Source organism: Bactrocera latifrons, unplaced genomic scaffold (assembly GCF_001853355.1).
Source record: "Bactrocera latifrons isolate USDA-ARS-PBARC rearing strain unplaced genomic scaffold, ASM185335v1 scaffold_118, whole genome shotgun sequence".
Taxonomy (NCBI): Eukaryota; Metazoa; Arthropoda; class Insecta; order Diptera; family Tephritidae; genus Bactrocera; species Bactrocera latifrons.
This window is the reverse complement of record NW_017534608.1, coordinates 39611-59812: the sequence shown is the minus strand read 5'-3', so window position 1 is coordinate 59812 and position 20202 is coordinate 39611. Positions and strand designations below refer to the sequence as shown.

The following is a 20202-nucleotide window of genomic DNA, read 5'->3' as shown; positions in this document are numbered from 1 at the left end:
GTGAAAAATGATTTTTTTTTCGGAATTATTTATCGAAGCAATTAATGATTAATGTTTGTTCATAATATTAATAGCTTAGATTAACAATTTTTTAATGATTTTTGTTGTCAATTTGTGGTTGGATGTCGGTTATAAATGGGTATACTAGCCTAAGTATTTTCGTTGTCCTTTTTATATATTAGATCAATGGTCTCAAGTAGCGTTCCTCGAAGTGAATTTTTCAGTATCGAAAACGGAAAAAAATGCATGGGAAACCAGGTCTGACGAATACGGTGGCTAAGCAATAGCCCTCGTTTGCTCAAAAGTCGTCGCATTCAGGTCTTTTGGCGCGAGTCTAGCCGCGACACGCTTCTTAGCCGAAACATTAACCAAAATGTGTTTAGTCCATCTAAAGAAGTTTAGTTTTTCGACATTATCGTCATTAAGGGGTTGCATGAGTTTCATGAGTTAAAAAATAGTCTTTTTTAATTTTTATTTTTCCAAAAAAAAAAAAAAATCTCTGAATTTAGAAATAGTTGTAATTGAAATAAAATATTCCAAATTGTACCACAAAGGCTATTGTGAAGATCAGGAACTATTGCAAACCCATGTAACCCCTTAACAGAGGTGCATGGACGACTTACATGAGGCAAGTTTCTGAAAACTTCACGGCAATGACTGGCACTCGGAAGAATTCTGCCGCTACATCAACAACTGCGTACTTGGATCCGTGAGTAAGTAAGCTCTCCTGAACACTTCGGCAATATTTTCAGCTATTTTGTAGCCGTGATTCCATTAGAAAAACAAAATTTCAAGCAAACTCGTTGTTCAACGTTGTTACTTTGAGCGCTTACTTTAAATGGATCTATCCGAGTAAAGTTTGACCTTAGGAGTACTTAAGCAGTTACCTCCGTACCGCGCTAAAACAATCTTTGCACAGAAAACAACCGTATTATTTGAAAGTCATTTAACTGGGAACTTTACATTGAACTCTACATATAAATGATGCCACCTATGGGGCTAAAAAAAAAACTCTGTAAGCTACTATGAACACAAGAAGTGCTATTAGTTTTCCATTCTTTGACACATCTAAACTGAAAATTATGTTTCAACTTGCGCGCAGTGTGAAGAGTAATAGTGAATAGCTCCGAGGAAGACGACGGTATGTGTTTCGGTCTCTTTAACTAAACAGTTCAACATTAAAGTTGATCGATTTGTCGATTGTGAGTTACTGTTTTCTTTTCATTGTATCGAAAAATATTTAAATCTCTTCGATTCGCCACATCTCTGTTTGAGCTTTCTTGTCAAAGGAATTAGACATATATGTATATACCAATTGTTTGTTCTCTTCGCCAGTCTCTGACTAGCGATTTCAATACAGCTGTTTCTTGTGTGAGTTCATGAATCGCGGTGAAATCAAGTACTTAAATTAATATTTTTTATACGCTAATTAACTCAAAATTAGCTGTGTTCAACTAAGCATGCCGTGGAAAATAATTAAAAATGTTATGACTTTATTTGCTTTCCGATTAACAACAGTAGCTAATCGGTTTGCATCTTTCTGAGTCTCAGGGAAATAAAAATCGTACATTAAACTTCCAGCTGTGGCACCAATGACCGACCAACTCGGTAGCGCTGAACTTTTCTGCAATGAGGAATTTTACAGCCTCGTCTTTTTTGATCATATATTCCCCTGCCGCCGTACCAAAGCAACGGCATAGGTAGTGGCATCGGTAACCGAAGCCAAGATTAGAAATGCAAAAAGATTGTGGTGAAAAAAGTGCTTACAAGCTACCTCCTCGGCTTATCTGGCATCAAACAACGGCGCGGCTCATTTGCGCTACTCCCAGCAGCAACAGCAACAACAGCCTTTGCTGGCCAACAACAGCAAAACGCCATAAAATGCCAATAAATATCTAAGCAATTTCTAGTGGATGCTTATCGAACGATAAGCCATCTACACACTCATTTATGAAAAGCGAAATAAAAGCAAACACGGAAACTTGCGCGATAAAAAGCCAAAAAGCAGACAAAGTTGTAAAAACCTTAAATCAGCAAAATAACCACACACACACACAGACACATGGAAACTCTAGAAAACACCGACCTAGCAGCGTCTTGACTGAAGTGACGATGGCTTGCGCGGGGCAAAGCAGAGAAACATTCCGCATTGTACGTTGTCTGGTCAATGCCGCAATCAGCATGATAAATCTGGCAACTTTGAACTTTGCGTGTGTTTTGCTTTCGTTTTGCCTCGTCGCGGAGGCCGGGCGCAGAGCCTAAAACTAGGCATTCCCGCGGCAGCTAGGGAGCTCAAGTAGGGAGTGCATATATTTATATATGCGAGTGTGTGTAAGTGGTAAGGTGTGTGTGTTGGAAGGTTTTTTCTAACCAAAGAAAAAAAGTTAATTTACAGAGTAGTAACAACAACAAATGCAGCAAACTGCAAGCTTGTAATGATGGGAGCGCTACCTCGGCGAGGCAAGGAAAACAAAAACAAACAAAAAGTTGTAAAACGCAAAAAGAAGCAGAAGAAAAAGAAATTAAAGCAGCATTCTTCGCGTTGGCCAGTAAAATTATGAGAAACATAGCTGCAGAATCTGTACAGCACCATGAGGGTGGAAAAGCCAGCGCTGGGAGAAAGATGTTGGCGCACAGTCTTACAAATCTACAAGACTTCGGCTGGGGCTGCGGCTGGGAAAGAGCCGGCGCGCACAAATTAAGATGCAGCGCACTGATTAGGCATGCGTTTCGGGTTTGCGGCGCCGCGCCTTTAAGAAACCACTTTATATGTGCTTACATACACATACATACCATACATACAGATGGGTATGTGTGTGTATTATCAAAGCAATAATGAGCCTAAGGGTTAAAGGTGTTTTGCCTATTCATTTTTGCTTGTTGCTGTTGTTGGCGGCTGCAAATCATGCACGACAGTTAAAAGCAATGCAGAAACAACAGCAGCAGCAGCAGCGGCATGCCGTTGGTTGCAAGCAGTGAAAGAAGCATACGAAATTGGCTTTTATTAGACGTTAAATGGCAACCGTTTGTGGCTCATGGCTTTCAATGAGGAAATCAATGCAGTGAAATCGCTGCTGAATGTTTCTAAACAACGCTTTTGTTGTTGTTGTTGTTGCCATTTGACTTTGCACACAAGCTCTTGGCTAGATTTTGTAGATTTCGACTGCTGCAGGAAGACACGGGTGCGGAAAAGCGCGGCTTCAAAGTAAAATGAAATAAAAAATCAGGAAAAGCAAGCAAAATAAAATAAATAAAGCAAAACAAGCGGAAAATAAATAAAAAAAAAAACGTCAAATGTACGAAAGCCACACAGCAAGTTGCAGTTGGCAAGCAACAGGGTGCTGCCGCTGCCAGCAGATTTCAAAACCGCCAACAAGCTACTGCTGTGTTGTTCTCTCTGACTTTTGTTGTTGCAATTTTTTATTTTTTTTTTTTACAATTTTTCCTTTTTTTATTTCTATCTTTTATTTTCTTATTTTTTACTTTACTTTTTTCTTATTTTTATATATTTTTCATTGCCTGTTTTATTGTGTTTTGGTTTTGATTTTCCTTTTTAGCTGTAACGTATTGTTGTTGCTTTCGCGCAATTTTCTGCTTTTCAGTATCGCAATCGAAAGGAGGAGCGCCTCTGCGCCTTATTTAGAAAGCAAAATTTATAGACCAGAACTAAAGAGTTTAGCATCGGCTGTAGCGACCGTCACTTTCATTCACTCGTGCACTTCGCTATCGCACTTTGTTAGCTAAATCCATAAATATTTTATGTGTCTTATAAATAAGTGAATGAGATAGTCTGCATTGGAAGATAAAAGTTGTAGCTCTATGGAAACATTACTGTGTATTTATCTGCAATTTTGGTTGATTTCTAAAAATCAAAGTTAACTTTTATTAAAACTAATTATTTTTTTGTAATATTTTTTAACGCTTTGAAATCAGGTTTGTTATAACAGGAAAATTCGTTTTCTTTTCCTCCTTTTCCTTGCTTCGTTTTTCGGCGATTTTGTTCTTCCAATAACGCTATGTGGTGGCTAGTAATGGTCCTTCTTTTTCCAAGGTAATCAGTAAAAGTGGGCACCCCAAAATACAGACGCCATAACTTTGCCAACCTACTTTTGTGGCCTTCCGCGATTTGGAGCACGTTCATCGTCGTTAGTCCAATCAGATGATTGTCGATTGAACCCCAGAGTGATATGATGGTGCCAAGTTTCATCCACTGTCACAAGATCGACGCAAAAACACGGTTTTATTGAGCTTAAACATCTCCAGACACTGCTTCGAATCATCAAATCGTCCTTGTTTTCGGTTAAAAGTATGCTCGCGCGACACCCATTTTGTATAGAGCTTTCTGATACTCAAATATTGGTGAATGATATGATGTACGCACCCAGTTGATATGTTCAGAGTACCTGCTATCTCGAACAACTTCACTTTACAGTCACCCAACATTATTTGGTAGACTTTTTGATGTTTTCCGACGTATACTTAGTTTATCGACATCGGTATTCATTTCAACATGTCAAAACTTAGCACACCAATTCTTGGTGGTTCCTGAGTCAGTGTCTGGAAACGTCTTATCAAGTCCACTGTACTTTTTCCCCTGCACAAACCATTATTTTATCAGCACGGGAAAGTTCTTTTTATCCATTTTTTCAAAATAACAAAAGCTGCTTCACTCAAAATGATATAATTCTCAAACAAATGATCCCACAACTGTCAAATTTATACACTTGCCGTTTGAAGGTTAGCCAACTAAAAATCATATGGATTCTAGTAGTGCCATCTAAGTGACAAACAAGGGACTTTTCAACTGGCCTTTCAAGACATCTGACCACCATTCTAGGAAAGAAATTAGATGTAAAATCATTAAAATTGGCAATCCAGTCAGACATTGAACATCACTAATGCCATGAAGATCCAAATCTAGGTTAGAGTTACTTCTTTAGAACTGTTACCAGTCTAATTTGAGCAGATGGGATCTCAACTATAGAAATTTTTCCCACTTTCGAAAACTTTCAAGGGAAAAAGGGTTGCTATTCTTTAAGAATTCTCCTAAACACAGCAATAAGCTTTGCCAATTATAGAGAATGAGAAGTGTACAGCGAGCTTTCTAATAATATTTTTGAACTTTAATTTGAAAATTAAAAAAATTCTTTAAAAATAGTGCCGAAAGTACTTCCCTAAGGCTTAGTATTGGTGTCATGTAAGGCACTATTTTTAATGAAATTTTTCAAATTTTTTTTTTTTTTTTTTTTAGAAAAATATTGTCAAGAATAGTCAGAGATTTAGGAAGTTTTATTCAACGCCTTCGATAGTTCAAAGAGCAATCTTATTTTCAATATTTTTGTAAATATGAAAGTTGCACTCCCCCGGGAGCCACTATCTACAAGAGGAACAAGTGATAGCCCACAGTGGAAATTGTTTTAAACTCCCACTTAAAGAAAACTATCACTTGAAGCATCTGTTAAAAAGTCAAAAAAAATCGAAAAGGAAAGAGACAATCAACAAAAAAAAAAAAAAATTATAAATACATAAGATGCGCATGTAAATGTCTGAAGTACGACAGAACACTTGTCAGCACTTTTACTTAGCGAAAAGTGAAATTAGTATGCAGCGCCGTGGTGTTTTTTATGAAAACGCAGCAGCGCAAACGAAATCGCTTAAGACGCACTTAGTGGCGGCGGCGGCAAGTGTAGCAGCTGCTGCCCTACAAAGCGTGTTAGCATAGGTTGGAAATGAAAATGAAACAGCGCGCCGGGCGTTGGAAGTCAAGTGCTCGCGTGGGCACACAAAACGAAAGACTTAAGCAGCGAACTTTGTTTACTAATTCACATGCCACTACACCGGCATATGTACGCTTGTATATATATATATACATGTGTGTGTGTGCGTTGGGTGCCACTTAGCTGCTAAAGCAACGGTGGCGCAAATCAAAGCAAACATTGTAAACTACACAAATGTAAACAAGATAAATTAGAAAAAGCAAGTGTTCGGAAACAAGCCGACTTCATTGTTACTGTAAATTTGGTAAAATTATATATTGCTCATACAAGTGTGTGCGTATGCGGTAACCTAAAAAGTCAAAGCGGCGTAAAACTAAAAACAAGCGATCTAAAGCGTCGCGTTGGGCGACAATCGCCAGCTGAGTCTCATATTCGCTTGCTTGCAGCTCCAGCGCCAAATAGTTATCGCTGTGACAGCTGGTTTGCATGCATAGCCGGAAGAAAATCGTTGTTGTTGCGGAGGGGCCAAACCAAGCGGTTGACTTTATCGCGGCATATATGGTAATAGTTTGGTGGAAATGATTTTAGCCGATCGGCTTCTGGTCGGACATATCGGCCTTTGTCCGCCAGTGGCCCGCTCTTGTTTTTCTTTTTCTTTTTTCATTTTACTGAACTGATTTGTGCTTTCAATGCACCCATTTGACATATTTTTTATTTTCCCTGTAACGCTTTTGTTTTATCGCTCGCTTAAATTTGATTCATCGCTTGTGCAGATCGATGCATTTGATAGTAGTTTGCTGGTACATGCTACCCTTTCTTTTATCTTTCTCTTCTTTCCATATTTTGAAAGGCTTGGAAGTGATTTGTGTGCTGATTTAACGGTACTTTTGTACTGCTCACTATATAAGGTCACACTTAAATGCCGATTTATAAATAAAATCTGAGCATTCTCTCTGAGAAAAAATGGTAGATTACGGAAATATGCAATCGCGAAAAATGTAAATTTTATTTAATTTTTTTTTATAACTTTAAATTATAAATAAAAAAAATATTTATTTGTTTGAAATTTGGAATAAAAAATTTCAATTTTTTTTAAATAAAATTTTACATATTTCAAAAAAAAAGTTATTTGAATATTAATCTAATAAATTTAACCCTCTTTGCCTTAAATGTAAATTTAAAAGAACTTTCTAATCTTACTATAAAATAAAAGATTTTCCTGTCAACCGAATCCATTGCACATATACATATACCTCTAGATTTTTACATTTTACAACACATGCAAAAGCCAACGGCTTAGTAACTACCACTCAATAAAAAACCGCAACAATTAGACAAGCGTCATTTGCGCATGCGCGGCGGAAAGCACACCATTGCCATTGCATTTTGTGGCTTTGATAGTTGCCAGTTAAGTGGAAGTGACATTGCGGCAAAAGCCTCCTTCTCCATTAATTAATCAAAGAGTACTTAGCCGGCTAGAATGTAAGTTTTATTGAACCATTATTTATTTTGCATTAATGCAACGGGACAGCGGAAATTTTCTGTAGAAATTAGTACATTGTAGAAAGTCACTGAGTTGTTGGCTTGTATTTGGATTGGCTGCCGACAGCGCTTGCAAATAATGTTGTTTTTGTGAAAGAATTCTTGTTCCGAGCATGATTTATTTTTGATTGGGCATTGATAGAGGCGAAAGTTCGACTAAATGCCGACGACATGCGATCAAACAGTCAACTAACTGTGAGCTTACAATTCATACATACAAACATACATATGTGCTGCTGCCGTGTGCCACATGTCAAATCGCCATTAGCCATTTTACGAGACATAAAGCTTTGCTGGCAACCGTTATGTGTGCGCCAGTGCCCACTCTTTGTTGTAGTTGCTGCTTTCTGCTTTCTGCTGACTAACTGTCTAATTGTGCATTGTACCAATTAAAATTCTATTCACTAACAGCAGTTGTAGTGGCAGCCGCTTATTTGTCCTCCAATTGCCGAGCTATTTGCAGCCAAAATGCTGTTGCGGTCATTAGTGCGCTTCGGTTGTTACGGTGAAAGGACTCGCTTGTTGTTTTGCTTGTCGAATGAAGTTGTTAATTTAATTATTTCATTATGTTGAGCAATGCAGCGCTGCGATTCTTCAGCAATTAAAAACAACAGCAGTAGAATGATTAAACTGTAAAGTCATACAGATTTTTTTTTTTATTTCAAGAACAACGGGGTCAATGATTTCATGCATGAGCCCAAGAGTTATATCATGCTAGTTATACTCTTGCAACATGTTGTTACTGAGTATAATAGTTTTGTGCACCTAACGGTTGTTTGTATCACTTCAAAATAATCGAGTTAGATGTAGGGTTATATATATATGTATATATGTGCATATAAGTGATCAGGGTGACGAGAAAAGTGGAAATTCCAGTGACTTTCTGACAAGTGTTTCTTGGCAAAAGGGTGAGAGCGAGTTCATAATGGGCGTAATCGCACCCCTGCCACGCCCTTAAAATGCGATTAAGCGAAAACCAATAAAGTGCCATAACTAAGCTCTAAATTAAAATATAGAACTGTAATTTCGCACAGGGGATCTCAGTAGAGTTGCGAACCTATGGGCTAAATTTTTGTAAAATAGGGCATGGCTGTATCTTATAGTGTAGATATCTCCTAAATCATTAAGCTACAACAACAATCGTCCAGAGCAAATATTATGAAAACTCCTATTGACAGTGCGAAAATGGTTGAAATTGGGTGATAACCACATTATATAACGGTTCTGCTAAAAACTACTAAAAGCGCGATAAATCAACAAATAAATATGTTACAGACATTAAATTTTACCTTCGAAATGGTATGCAAGGAATTTAAAAGAACCGCGGTAATAATTGGGCACTGGACCACCGCCCTCCTTTAGCTGAAATATTTCGAGATTTCCTCGACCGATTTCAACCAAATTCGGTATATAAGATTCTTCTAATATGCCTATGTTACAGTGTGATAATGAGCGAAATCGGGCTGCAACCACACCTACTTCACAAATAACACAATTTTAACTTTCCTTTGATTATTTCACATAAATGCAGTGTACAAATCAAACAGGAGCAGTTAATATGACAATAATAAACTGTGCACAAAAAGTGACATTTATGACCAAAATTTTTGTACTTACTATTTCTTTTGCAAAGAAAGTATCCGGAAATTATAAAGAAAACGAAAATTGTTCAATCATCATCCAAATATATTTTATCGCCTTCAAAGTAACATCAATTTGAAGCAATGCACATGTGCCAATGATTCTCCCAATCGTCAAAATATTTTGTTATAGATACTTCCCGGGATGGCCTTCAAATTTCGCGTCGAATTTGTTTTGAAGTCTTCAATTTAGCCGAAGCGTGTTCCCCGAAGTGGATATTTCAGTGTGAAGAAAGGTAAAAGTCACGTGGAACTAAATCAGGCAGATTCAGTACTCGTGCAATGATATTTATTGAGCGTTTGGCCAATACAAATTTAACACAAATACTTTAAAAAATTTTGTAAAATTCGACAAACACTACTGTCTTCCATATAATCAGGAGATGAGAGGGGAAAATAAAGAATTGTCGATATTTTCTTGACTGAATGTATGATATTACATTATTTTGCTTTAAATTTTTTTCTAAATACCCTCCCAATCAGCAAACCGGAACCGGAATTGCTTGCTACTTACCCTCGTGACGCAGTTCATGCCCCTCAGAGACGACATTATCTAGCACACCCCCTACATTTACAAGTGTATATCAGTTTGTGAACTCTAAATCGTTTTTTTTTTTTTTACATTTCACTTCGCATTATGGCAACCACTTTGCACTCGCTCATTTATTGGCTCTATCTTTGAATATTCCTCACTTGCGTGTGGGCGGCGAACTTAGTCAACAGCAATAATTTGACGATTTTATCAATCAACCGGGCACAACATTATAATTCTACATAAATGTATCGCAACTTATAAACACACACAGACACCGTTGTCACGGCGAAAAGGAAAGTGTTGTTGCCCTTTGTCAAATGACACGAAATTGTAAAGAAAGTGAATTTGTTGACACGAAAAATCGGATAAAAACAAAGCGATTGCCGTAGTCAAACGAACGCCGCCCACACATACATATTTGTTGTTGTTTGAAGTGCTACGAGCTTGGTGACAGTGAGTGTACACACGCTGATTGTACACAGTTCTATCGAAAATACGCAATTTTCTGAATTTTCCTGCTCTTTTAACGTTAAAATGGGTTTGCAAATTGAATAATGATAATACGAAATTTCTATACACATTTTCTACAAGCTGCGCCCTTTGATCTCTGCGAGCTTGACATTTGCTTCAAGAAGAAGCCGAAAAATGTCGAAAGCTTACAATAGCGAGATAAAGAAAGACCCATTAGATGAGTAACTTATTTCATTTTGTACTAAAATCGTTTTCTTTTCACTTCTTTCTTCACTCACAATTGTAGAACGGTTACTTCGAAACTGCTAAATACTGTAACTAAAAACGGCTTTGTCTCTGTGGTATTTGGGGCCCTGCAGTGTGCGGGGAGCGGCGACGGCGCTCTAAATACAAAGCTCTCCCGGCCAACGAACGTGCCATTTGTAGCCGCACAGCTGGTGACACACTTTTGTCTTACAACAACACACACGCATATATGTTTCAGTGTGTGCCCGCTTTGACCACAATCGGTAGCTACAACTAAGTTTGCTGTGGTTTGTGTCTGTGGCGATCAATCAACTTGAAACTGACACTTTTTCACATTATTATCTTAGGCGCTGATTACTAGCACTAGAACACCGTTATAGCTAACATTAGACTGATGGTCTTCGCTATGTGGTAGACAAAGTGAAAATCTGTTGAAATGCACAACATAGAGATTAAGGTTAGAACGAAATATGGTGTTATGGCATGAAATCTAGGGTTAAGGAGAAGAACTTTCTTCGCTTCTTTAGAAGCTCTTCTACTGTTACACGTTAATGTATAAGTTATATGGGTGTTATTAGGTTTGGATTGGAATAATATTATTTCATTTAATCCCTTGATTTCTACTGGTACCGTTAGAATATTTTAGCATATTATATTCTTATTCTAATATTGATTGGATTAGTAAATTTATTTAAGTAAAATTATTTCGGATATGCCATTTATATAAATCTTGGTGTTAACAGTTAGCCTGACTTTAATTTTGCTATCTGCTATATAAAAGAATTACTCCACAAGCCCTTCTATTTAGTTTAATGACAACTCCAAACTTAGTAGCCGAAGTTATCTATAAAATATGGTTGTTATTACTAGAAACTGCAGTGAATTTTTCTTTGAATTAAAAATCTTTGGAGTTGATATCTATATAAAATTACTTAAAAAGTGTTGCCAGACGTTTTAATAAAAGTTTGCATATGAAAAAAAAAAAATTTAATTGAATTTTCCAATATTGGTAAACTGAAAACACTCGTTTATGGCAAAATTATTTTTCATAGCGTTGCCACCCTTTTTCATTTATTTATAGCTATTAAATTGTTAAACATTTCACTGCAAAGTTTGTATTTTTCTTTGAATTAAAAGACTTTAGAGTTGATATCTATATAAAATTACTTAAAAAGTGTTGCCAGACGTTTTAATAAAAATGTGCATATGACAAAAAAAAAATTTAATTGAATTTTCCAATATTGGTAAACTAAAAACAGTCGTTTATGGCAAAATTATTTTTCATAGCGTTGCCATCTTTTTTAATTTGTTTATACTAATTAATTTATTAAAATTTGCAGTGAAAAATTTGTATTTTTAACAAAGCCATAAAATTCAACAAAAATTAGAACATGGAAATTTTGAATTTTTTTTTTTTTAAATTAAATCGTAATTATATATCAATGTAATATGTGAGATATTAATTTGGATAAAAATATGAAAATAATTATTCAAATAATAAAACTAATAATTTACTAATTATATTACATTCACTATAACACAATGAAGCCATGAGCCCGTGCTCGCCATGCCCTCAATAGAAAACAATAGACTCCAATGAGCATCAAATTACTAACAGTTAGCCGTTACAACCGGTCTTTGTTATTTTAATTAAGAAATACTTTAGAATTTGTCTTAAGCGCCGAACAATGAAAATTAAAGAACCGATGCCATTTAGTATTATTAAAACATTTTGCTTTGCTTTTCCATATTTATCACCCTAAGATGCTAAAGATTTTTCTTCGCTTTCTTCTTTTTGCAGGTGAGTCCAACAAAGACGTTTCTCTATCGACAATAAACCACAAATACCATTTGCTGCCGATTGGCGGTCGACAAGGCAAGAATCTGGAATAATAAAACAGCTGCTGTCGCCGAATGAAACAAGATAAGTATGTGTGTGTGTGAGCCGCAGGCTTCGAGTGGATGGACGGTGACTTACGAATTGCCGTTGAGTGAGTGTGTGACTTGTTGACCAACAAAAATAACGCGAATGTCCAAGCAACGGCAGTCCAAGCAGTGGCAGCAACAAGTGTAGGTGAACGTGAGGCACGCCACCAGCACATTGACATTTTTATTAATAGTTCATGGTTTGCCACAATTGTGATGGCGATGTTGTTGCTGCAACAATTGTCAGTGTTGTTTGTTGTTATTCACGTTGCGATTGCATTACAATTGCCAGCGAGAGAATTTTCTATCGAATATCAAACAGTGATGATGATGTTGCACACACACACACACACATAATGTCTGCAGATATTGGCACTAATGTCCATTGAAGTGTACGACGCAAGCAGTTCCACACACACAAAAGCAATAATAATAAAAAAAATCAGCGAAGATGTGGCTGATTTGTACACCACACACCACACACTCCGCGCTTCTGTGGTTTTCCGCAGCAGCATTTGGTGTTGCTGCCGGCGCGGGCAGGCAGAAGACATGCTGGCGCGGATAATTTATGTGGCAACGGACACTCCGCCACCACAAATGCCATTGGCATTGACCATAGCAAATGAATTAAATTTATAGGTCAGTAGTAACAAATTGCAAACCGCACTTGGATTCTCAAAACAAAAACACAAAAGAAACAACAACGACAACAGCATATTAATGTGCTTGCATAAAAACACAGTGTGCGCCAAACAAAGCGTGCAATGGCTAATAGAAAGCTGGAAAGAGTCGCCGGCGCTCATTGCAACACCCACTGCGGTTTGCTGGACCGAAATTTGCGAGTTTTCTTGATTTCTGTCTTTGTTTCAATGTGTGCTGTTAGATACTGCCAGGTGCTTATGATGAGCAATCGAGCATCAGGTTATTATAATAAAGGTGTTGCGAATTAATGAAAGTGGGAGAAAATATGTAATTTTCCAAATTTTTTAATAACGTCAACAATATTTTTATTACATTAACATATATTGTGTTGTCGAAAAAGTCTTTTCGTATTTTGTCAATAGATGCCGTTGCAGTCGTATATCTCCCGTGCTATCAATAACAGATTTAAGATTTTAAGCTTCATTTCACCAAAGAAACAAAATTCGTGGCATTTGAAAACAAGTTGCAGCGGTTCAAAAATGAGTGAAAATAATGAAGAAACTCGCTATGTTTCGAAATTTTTGTATAAAAGTGGAAAGAATGCCACGTAAGCCACCCATGAAATTTGTCAAGTTTATGGTTACGGATTGTAGAACAACAATGGTTCGCTCGCTTACGTTCTAGCATTTTTGAAATTTCGATTTGCGAAAAAATTGCAAAAAGTGGGCGCCCAAATTGGTACATATTTGTTTATTTATTTATTATTATACATACATACATAAAAAAAGTTGTAGTTTGTTTAGAAACACGAAAAGACTTTTTCGACTACCCAATATTTCCATTTTATAGTGCTCGTTTCGAGGTTTTATAGACCAAAGAGGTTTCGATATAATAAAATCTTCTCCACTCGAGTTGAGAAGGTGATTCTGAAGTCAAAAACTAAAGAGTTTTCGATAAAAGGACTTTTGATAGGTTAGATAGTAAAGCACCTATTTCTATATCGGTGGTTGCAAAAAATTACTTGCTTCTTGGGGAGAAACGGAGGTGTACAATATTTAAGGTCAGAACCTTAAAACTGTGAATTAGTTCGCGCATATATACATACAGGAAAACGAAAAATAGCTCAATAGACTCATCTCGCTGATCATTTACCATTATATCTTTTTCTTCTTCTTCTTTATATATAAAAATTACGTGTCACGTTGTTTGTCCGCGTTGCACCCCTAAACTACTGAACCGATTTTAGCAAATTTAGCACACTGTGTCCAGTTCGAACCAACTTGGAAGATAGTTAAAACAATTAATAAATAAAGAATATGGTGAAAGATCTCTTAAATGGACGCCCTATTAAGCGGACATCTCCATTAACCATGCACATTGGCCGGTCCCACAATTTGTTAATATTTATTAAGTACAATCTATTAAGCGGACAACACTACATATTAACTGGACAGAAAGGACAGCCTTAATTCATTAATTTTTCCAATGAAACATAATCAAAATTAAACCTCAAGTACAATCTCTTGGATTCTTATACTGACAAAAACGTTGTCGCCTTTATTCGTAAATAAATTTTTTACTGTATTGAATAGTTTATTATATGAATGATAGAAAAAAAGTATATCACAGCAACGTGTGTATATATTCCTTATAGAGTCTCTGACCTTTCCCTCTGGGTGCCAGAAACTTCATTGGAAGCCTAATATATCTGCCTTCGCAACCAGTTATGATTATGGAATATATATATCTTAATCTTTCATTTCGATTTTGGCAGGTTTTTTTTTCGAATAAACTTTACTTTGCCGCGTGAAAGAACCTTCCAATATACCAAAATATTTCTGTTAATTATGTATACCCAGCTCTACATCTCCGTATGTCTCATTTTAAACTTGTTGTAATTTACTACACATGACCTTACCCATACTGCAACACCGTTATATTTCTTGCAGAGTTCCTTCGTCATTTCAGTGTAGCTAATATTACATAGACATAACTTTCTAATATTTGTTGCTACGTGTATATTTGTACTTATGTATTTGTATAGCAAAGTGAACTTATAAAAACGTATACCTATACAGTTATACTGTCTACAGTGTGTCATAAACGTCTGTGCACAATCGATCAACCGTATTTCCACTCTTCTTTAATGCGGCGTACGATTGGCTTTTAGCACTTGTGTGCGAATTCTGCTTCGCCACAGACGAATAGTTGCCCGAGAGCAGCACATAAATACATTGTACGGGCACACAAGAGCGCAACGAGTAGCGAGTACTTGTCCTCAACTGTTTCATTACTGTTGTTTATTGATGTGCCATTATGCTATTTACTGCAGTTGATATTACAATTGCCGTTAGTTCGCCAGTGCAAACTGTGCTTTTATCCGTATGTTTATAACAATTGCTTTCGGGCACGATTGCTGTTGTTGCAGTCAATGACTATGTATATGTATACCTACATATGTATGCACATAAAACAGTATATATGTATAGCTTTTATGACAATCAATTTGAAACCACCAGCATCAGCGCAAAGTTGCAACAAATAATGTGCCAGACACACAACTACACACACAAATATGCGGCAAGAATATCTCTTCATAATTTCTACTTTGTTGCTCCGACGCTGCAGCGCAACGCTAAGGCCACGAGTTCAGTGCCGAGCAATCACAATCAATTCATACCAACTACAGCAACAACAACATTGTTGAGTTGAAAATACAGCAATAATAGTCGAATGCAGTTGCAACTATCTCCATGGCATCGGTTTCATTTAATGTTGCTGCTTTTGTTGTTGGCTTGCATGTTGTTGCTATTGCTGTTGTTAATGTTGTGAAACGGTTTTCTTCGATTGCAACAAGTGGCATTCACCGAAACAATCGTTTGCCTTGCGCTACACGCATTTATAATGTTGCCATTGTTGTTGCTGTTGTTGCACATATTTGTTACATTACTTGGCAGGCAATCAGTACTCTATCCGCAGTCAATAGATACTGTTATTACTCGTGCTTTTGCTACAGCCGCTTGCCACTTCTTGCAAGTGTGTGTGCGTGTTTCTGTTGATCTCATAATTTCAACGAGATGTTTTGAACACCCATAGAAGTATACAAGGCACGTTGAAGCGTCTGCTGGTCCCTTTGGTTATAGGAGTCAGATTTTGCGATTATCAGTGAACTTGATTTACTTTTATTGAGCGACAAAAACATTTTTCAAGGCAGATTTAGCATTACAAAGCGCCAAAATGCAGGAACCATAAATTAAATGTGAAATCTAGCTAGTTTACAAGAGAAGAACTTGGCGGATTTCGTATACATTGTGGCAAAAAATCATCCGGAAATTGTAACTAAATTCCCAGGGTAAATATTATTTAAACAAAAATGTATTTTGCTAAATTGGTAGGATTGCCTTTACTTGCAAATCCAAATATGAGCGCAATCTGTCAGCCAGTTTGTTTAAAACAGCTGCTTAAGTCGGTACACCTCGGTAGTTTAACAAACTTTCGTGTGCGGAACCGTTGCGAATGTTAGAAAAGGCTTACGGTGATTCAGTTTTATCAAAAACATGAGCCTACGAGTGGTACAAAGCCTTCAAACACGACCGTAGACCTCTTCAACTGATGAAAATATTAAAAAGGTGCAGAATATGGTGCTTGAAAATCGTCAGACGAGAGTTGGCAAGAGAACTCGACATCTCTTGCGAATGATTTTGGTGGATATTTTGTTTATGACACGCGTTCTAGCTCGCGTTATAATCCAAGTTGTAAGTACAATCTTAGAAAAAATTGTAGATATGTGACTACTAGAGCATATGCTGCCAAACTACTTCGACCAATCAAAATGAATTTGGAAACATTTTATTTGTTAAAAATATTTCGGTGCCAGGGGGGCTTACGTTTTTACTTGTTTTTAAAATCAATTAAAGAGTTTTTCGTGCAGTTTCAAAATCTTCATTTAAGTTGTCATAACTGAAGTTAAGTTCGAGCTGTCTTTTTACCGTCTTGTAATGAGAATCATTGAGAATAAAGCTTGCTATTTTATAACAAAAATAGAAGTAGTAGCAGCTTGGGAAAATGGTTTTAAAATAGAAAAGTGATCCATATAATTTTTATGCTTCTAGTAGTTATGAATATCAATTTATTCACTGCAGAATATACTTTTAGATAAAAAAAATTTTCAATATTCTCAGAGATATATCGAAGAACTCAACAATTTTAAATTTTTTTTTTTTTTTTTTTTTTTTTTTTTTTTTTTTTTTTTTTTTTTTTTTTTTTTTTTTTTTTTTTTTTTTTTTTTTTTTTTGGAATTGTGTATACTGCTTCGAGAAAAAATATTTTTTCAAAATGGCCACTTTACTTTAACCAGGCCTTCTATATCTCTATAACCAATTTGAGCGCCTTTTATTTAGGAGATTTATTAACTTTTTTCTAAATTCATAACGAGTTTCGGTATTGGAGCTGTAGACATCTTTAACCGCCTAATTTCAAAGCTTTCATTTATTGCGTGAGTCGAAAATGAAGACACATTAAAAATATAGTTAATTATAATATATCAATTTTCTTAGCAAAAAATGCAAATAATAAGCAGTCTTTGCCATAAATAGTATTCATACCCATCAACGGGAGTGAACCTAATAAGACAAACGAGTAGGTGTGTGGACTTAGCACAGCCAAATTGGCCTATCGCCGTCAAACATCTCAACGAGTGTCCAATTGCCGCCAAGTGTGACACCATTTTACATATAAGCACGCACGCAACTAGCGCTGACTGTAATCCCCCTCCCCACCCATGGAAAGCTGTCGCATTACCCAGGCTAAGACTAGGGAACTCACCTTATCCTTGTTGCTGATGCCTTGCTTCTGCTGGTAGAATTCCTCGCGTGCATGATTCAGGCTATCAATTAACGCCGACGTATTCACTTGGGGCTCGTAGTCCATGTCATTATTATTATTGGCATTGCCATAGTTGTTGGCCAAGGTGGTAGYGATCGGCGTGGAGGAGTAAGTGGATGGCAGCGAAGCGATGGACGCTGTGGAGGCCGCAGCGGCAGCAGCAGCGGCGGCGGCAGCGGCAGCTGAAGTCTTATCGGTGGACTGTGTGGCAGGCGGCAACGCAGACACCTTGTGCGCTTGGTACATGGGCGAGGAAGCGGACTGCGGCAGTTGCGCCGTTTGAGGCTTCTGATATTGCAGCTGTGGCTGTTTGTGCACGTATTGTTGTTGTTGTGGCTGCTGTTGATGATGATAGGTCTGCAGTGGTTGCGTGGTGGTTGTGGCCAATTTCTGCTTATTGCTGGCCGGTTGCCGGTGCAGGCTAGCAGTGGTGCCAGGCTTCTGGCCCCGTTTCGAGGTATGTCCCGTTTTGGTAATACCGCCAGAACCGGGTCTCTTGGTGGCGCGCGTCTTTGTCAATTTGCCGCTGGTGGTCAACGTGCGTTGGCTGCCAATTGTGGTGAGACCACCATTCAAGTCCTCTGGTTCGGCTTTGATTGAAGCTGCTGCTATATTGTTGTTGGAGCGTGCTGCAACGAATTGATCATCGGAATCGGTGGCGTCGGTGAGCGGATCAATTGTGGTAGTGGGATAATCAGCGCCGGCTGCCAGCGCACCTTCAGTGGTATCCTCATTTTCAGTGCTATCTGTGGCACTCTCCGTTTGTTCGACCTCATCGCTGCCAGCATTGTAATTGTATTCCGTGGTGGTTGGCAACTCGTGTGCAACCGAGGTTTGTGCAGTGACAGCGGCCTGTGCCGCAGCCAACTCATTCATGGAGGTCTGCAACTGTAGCAGTGTAGTCTCATCCAAGACCAAAGTGGGATCGGTCTCGGCCTCAGCGTTGGTTGCGGCCTCTGTGGTAGCATACAAAGTTCTATCTGCTGCAGCATCACTATTGCTGTTCTCACTATCCGCTGGCTTCGCAGCAGCTCTCAGTTGCTCGCTTTCATTAATGTCGAGCGACTCCTTGAGACGTGCCACACGCTCCACTATGCGCTCCAGCATATCCTTTTGCGATTCTGGCAGATTTTTCGTATCCAGCGTCAGCAGTTTATTATATTTTTCGATATTCGCTTTCACCGTCTCGATATCAGCCTGTATTTTGGACGGTGGTGGCGCAAGTGTGGGACTATCGCCAATTGGTGGCATGTAGTGTGTGCGTGCGCGCCGATTACTATAGCCGACTAGCTCGATAACGCCAGGATATTCGGCGTTGCTGCTGCAGAGCTGTAATAAGCTGGTGAGGCATGTAGCAGCCACCAGCATTGCCAATGAGGATAAACGCGAGGATCTCATTGTTGCTTTCTGTTATGCAATTTCGCTTAGGGATCCGTAGAATATTACTTTAGCACTTAATATTTGTATTTGTAATATTTGTGGAAAAATTCATACGATATTTTTTCAACTACTTCAATTACAAGTAGTTTTAAAAATATTAGCCTTGTTATTTTCAATAAAATTTTTAAATATTTTCTTTTTTTCACTTATGTTTTTATATTCTACAAATATCTAGAAAAATATTATTCGTTCACACGTTTTTATCTAACATGCGCCACTAATTCCTCTTGCATTTCGCATTTACTGCACTTCAATCACGTCTGCCGTAGTCCTGCTGCCCAACTCACAGTTCCAGCCACCTTTTACACAACTCTTTGTCTTTAGCTTCTTGCTTGATTCTTTTGCCAGCTGCTGCGAGGCAAACAAAAAATGAAAATAAAATAATAAATTCAGCGACAAGCCGTATTAGTGTCAACTAACTGTTCTTGACTTCTTTTCAAGCTTAAGCCTCCACCTTTGTGTTGGTCGGTTACTTCACTTCGCGTGCAATGCCGCAACGGCGTTACGCTTGCCACATCCACCTCAAACAGCTAGTCTCTTTATATATAAGTTTGTCGGTAGCATCAACATTTACACACAATGCCCGTTTAAATCTTTTTCTATGTTTTTAAATTACTTTTAAAGATTTCTGGCATTCTTTTTTTTTAGTTCACTCGTTTAAAATCGGATTTTCTGCTTTAAAGTGCCCGTTTGACCAACAGTCAAGTGATTACACACACAAAAAACGCTTTAAAAAATAATGTCCAAACAGTGTTTTCATGAACCGAGGAAAAAATCAAGTTAGCACACAAGCGTTTAGACACAAAAGAGTATTTAACTTAGCAAAACAAACTGTGAAACGAAAGTCTTAAGCGACGAACTCGACGAGCTGTAACTAGTAGCACCGCAGCGGTACAAATGTTCAGCAAACAGATTTTGCAGCGTCTTTTAAAATTTCTTTTGGCCCAACCAAACCCATCTGCGACGGCCATCTGCAACCAGAGTGCAGCCAGGGAGGCAGCACGGGCACCAGACCCACAAAGCGAAGCGGATGCGCAGCTGCTGAGCGCGTCAGCACAAGTTGGCTGTGAGAGCGCGCCAAAGCAACAAACACGCATACGCACACACACATACGCCAGTTCGTCAGCGGCATTTGTTGCAAAACATTTTCCCAGCTTTG

At 37.8% G+C, this 20202-nt stretch overlaps 1 protein-coding gene across 2 annotated transcripts in view; it reads right to left on the bottom strand.

The window, feature by feature from the left end:
* The window catches only part of LOC108978133, a 60747-nt gene extending 40793 nt beyond the window's left edge, over positions 1-19954 (bottom strand). For both annotated transcript variants that reach the window (XM_018948267.1, XM_018948268.1), the window contains exon 1: positions 17544-19954. In XM_018948267.1, coding sequence (XP_018803812.1) covers positions 17544-19001 — 1458 coding nt within the window. In that variant the 5' untranslated portion in view covers positions 19002-19954. The remainder of the gene's footprint in view (positions 1-17543) is intronic.
* Between the last annotated feature and the right edge of the window lie 248 nt (positions 19955-20202).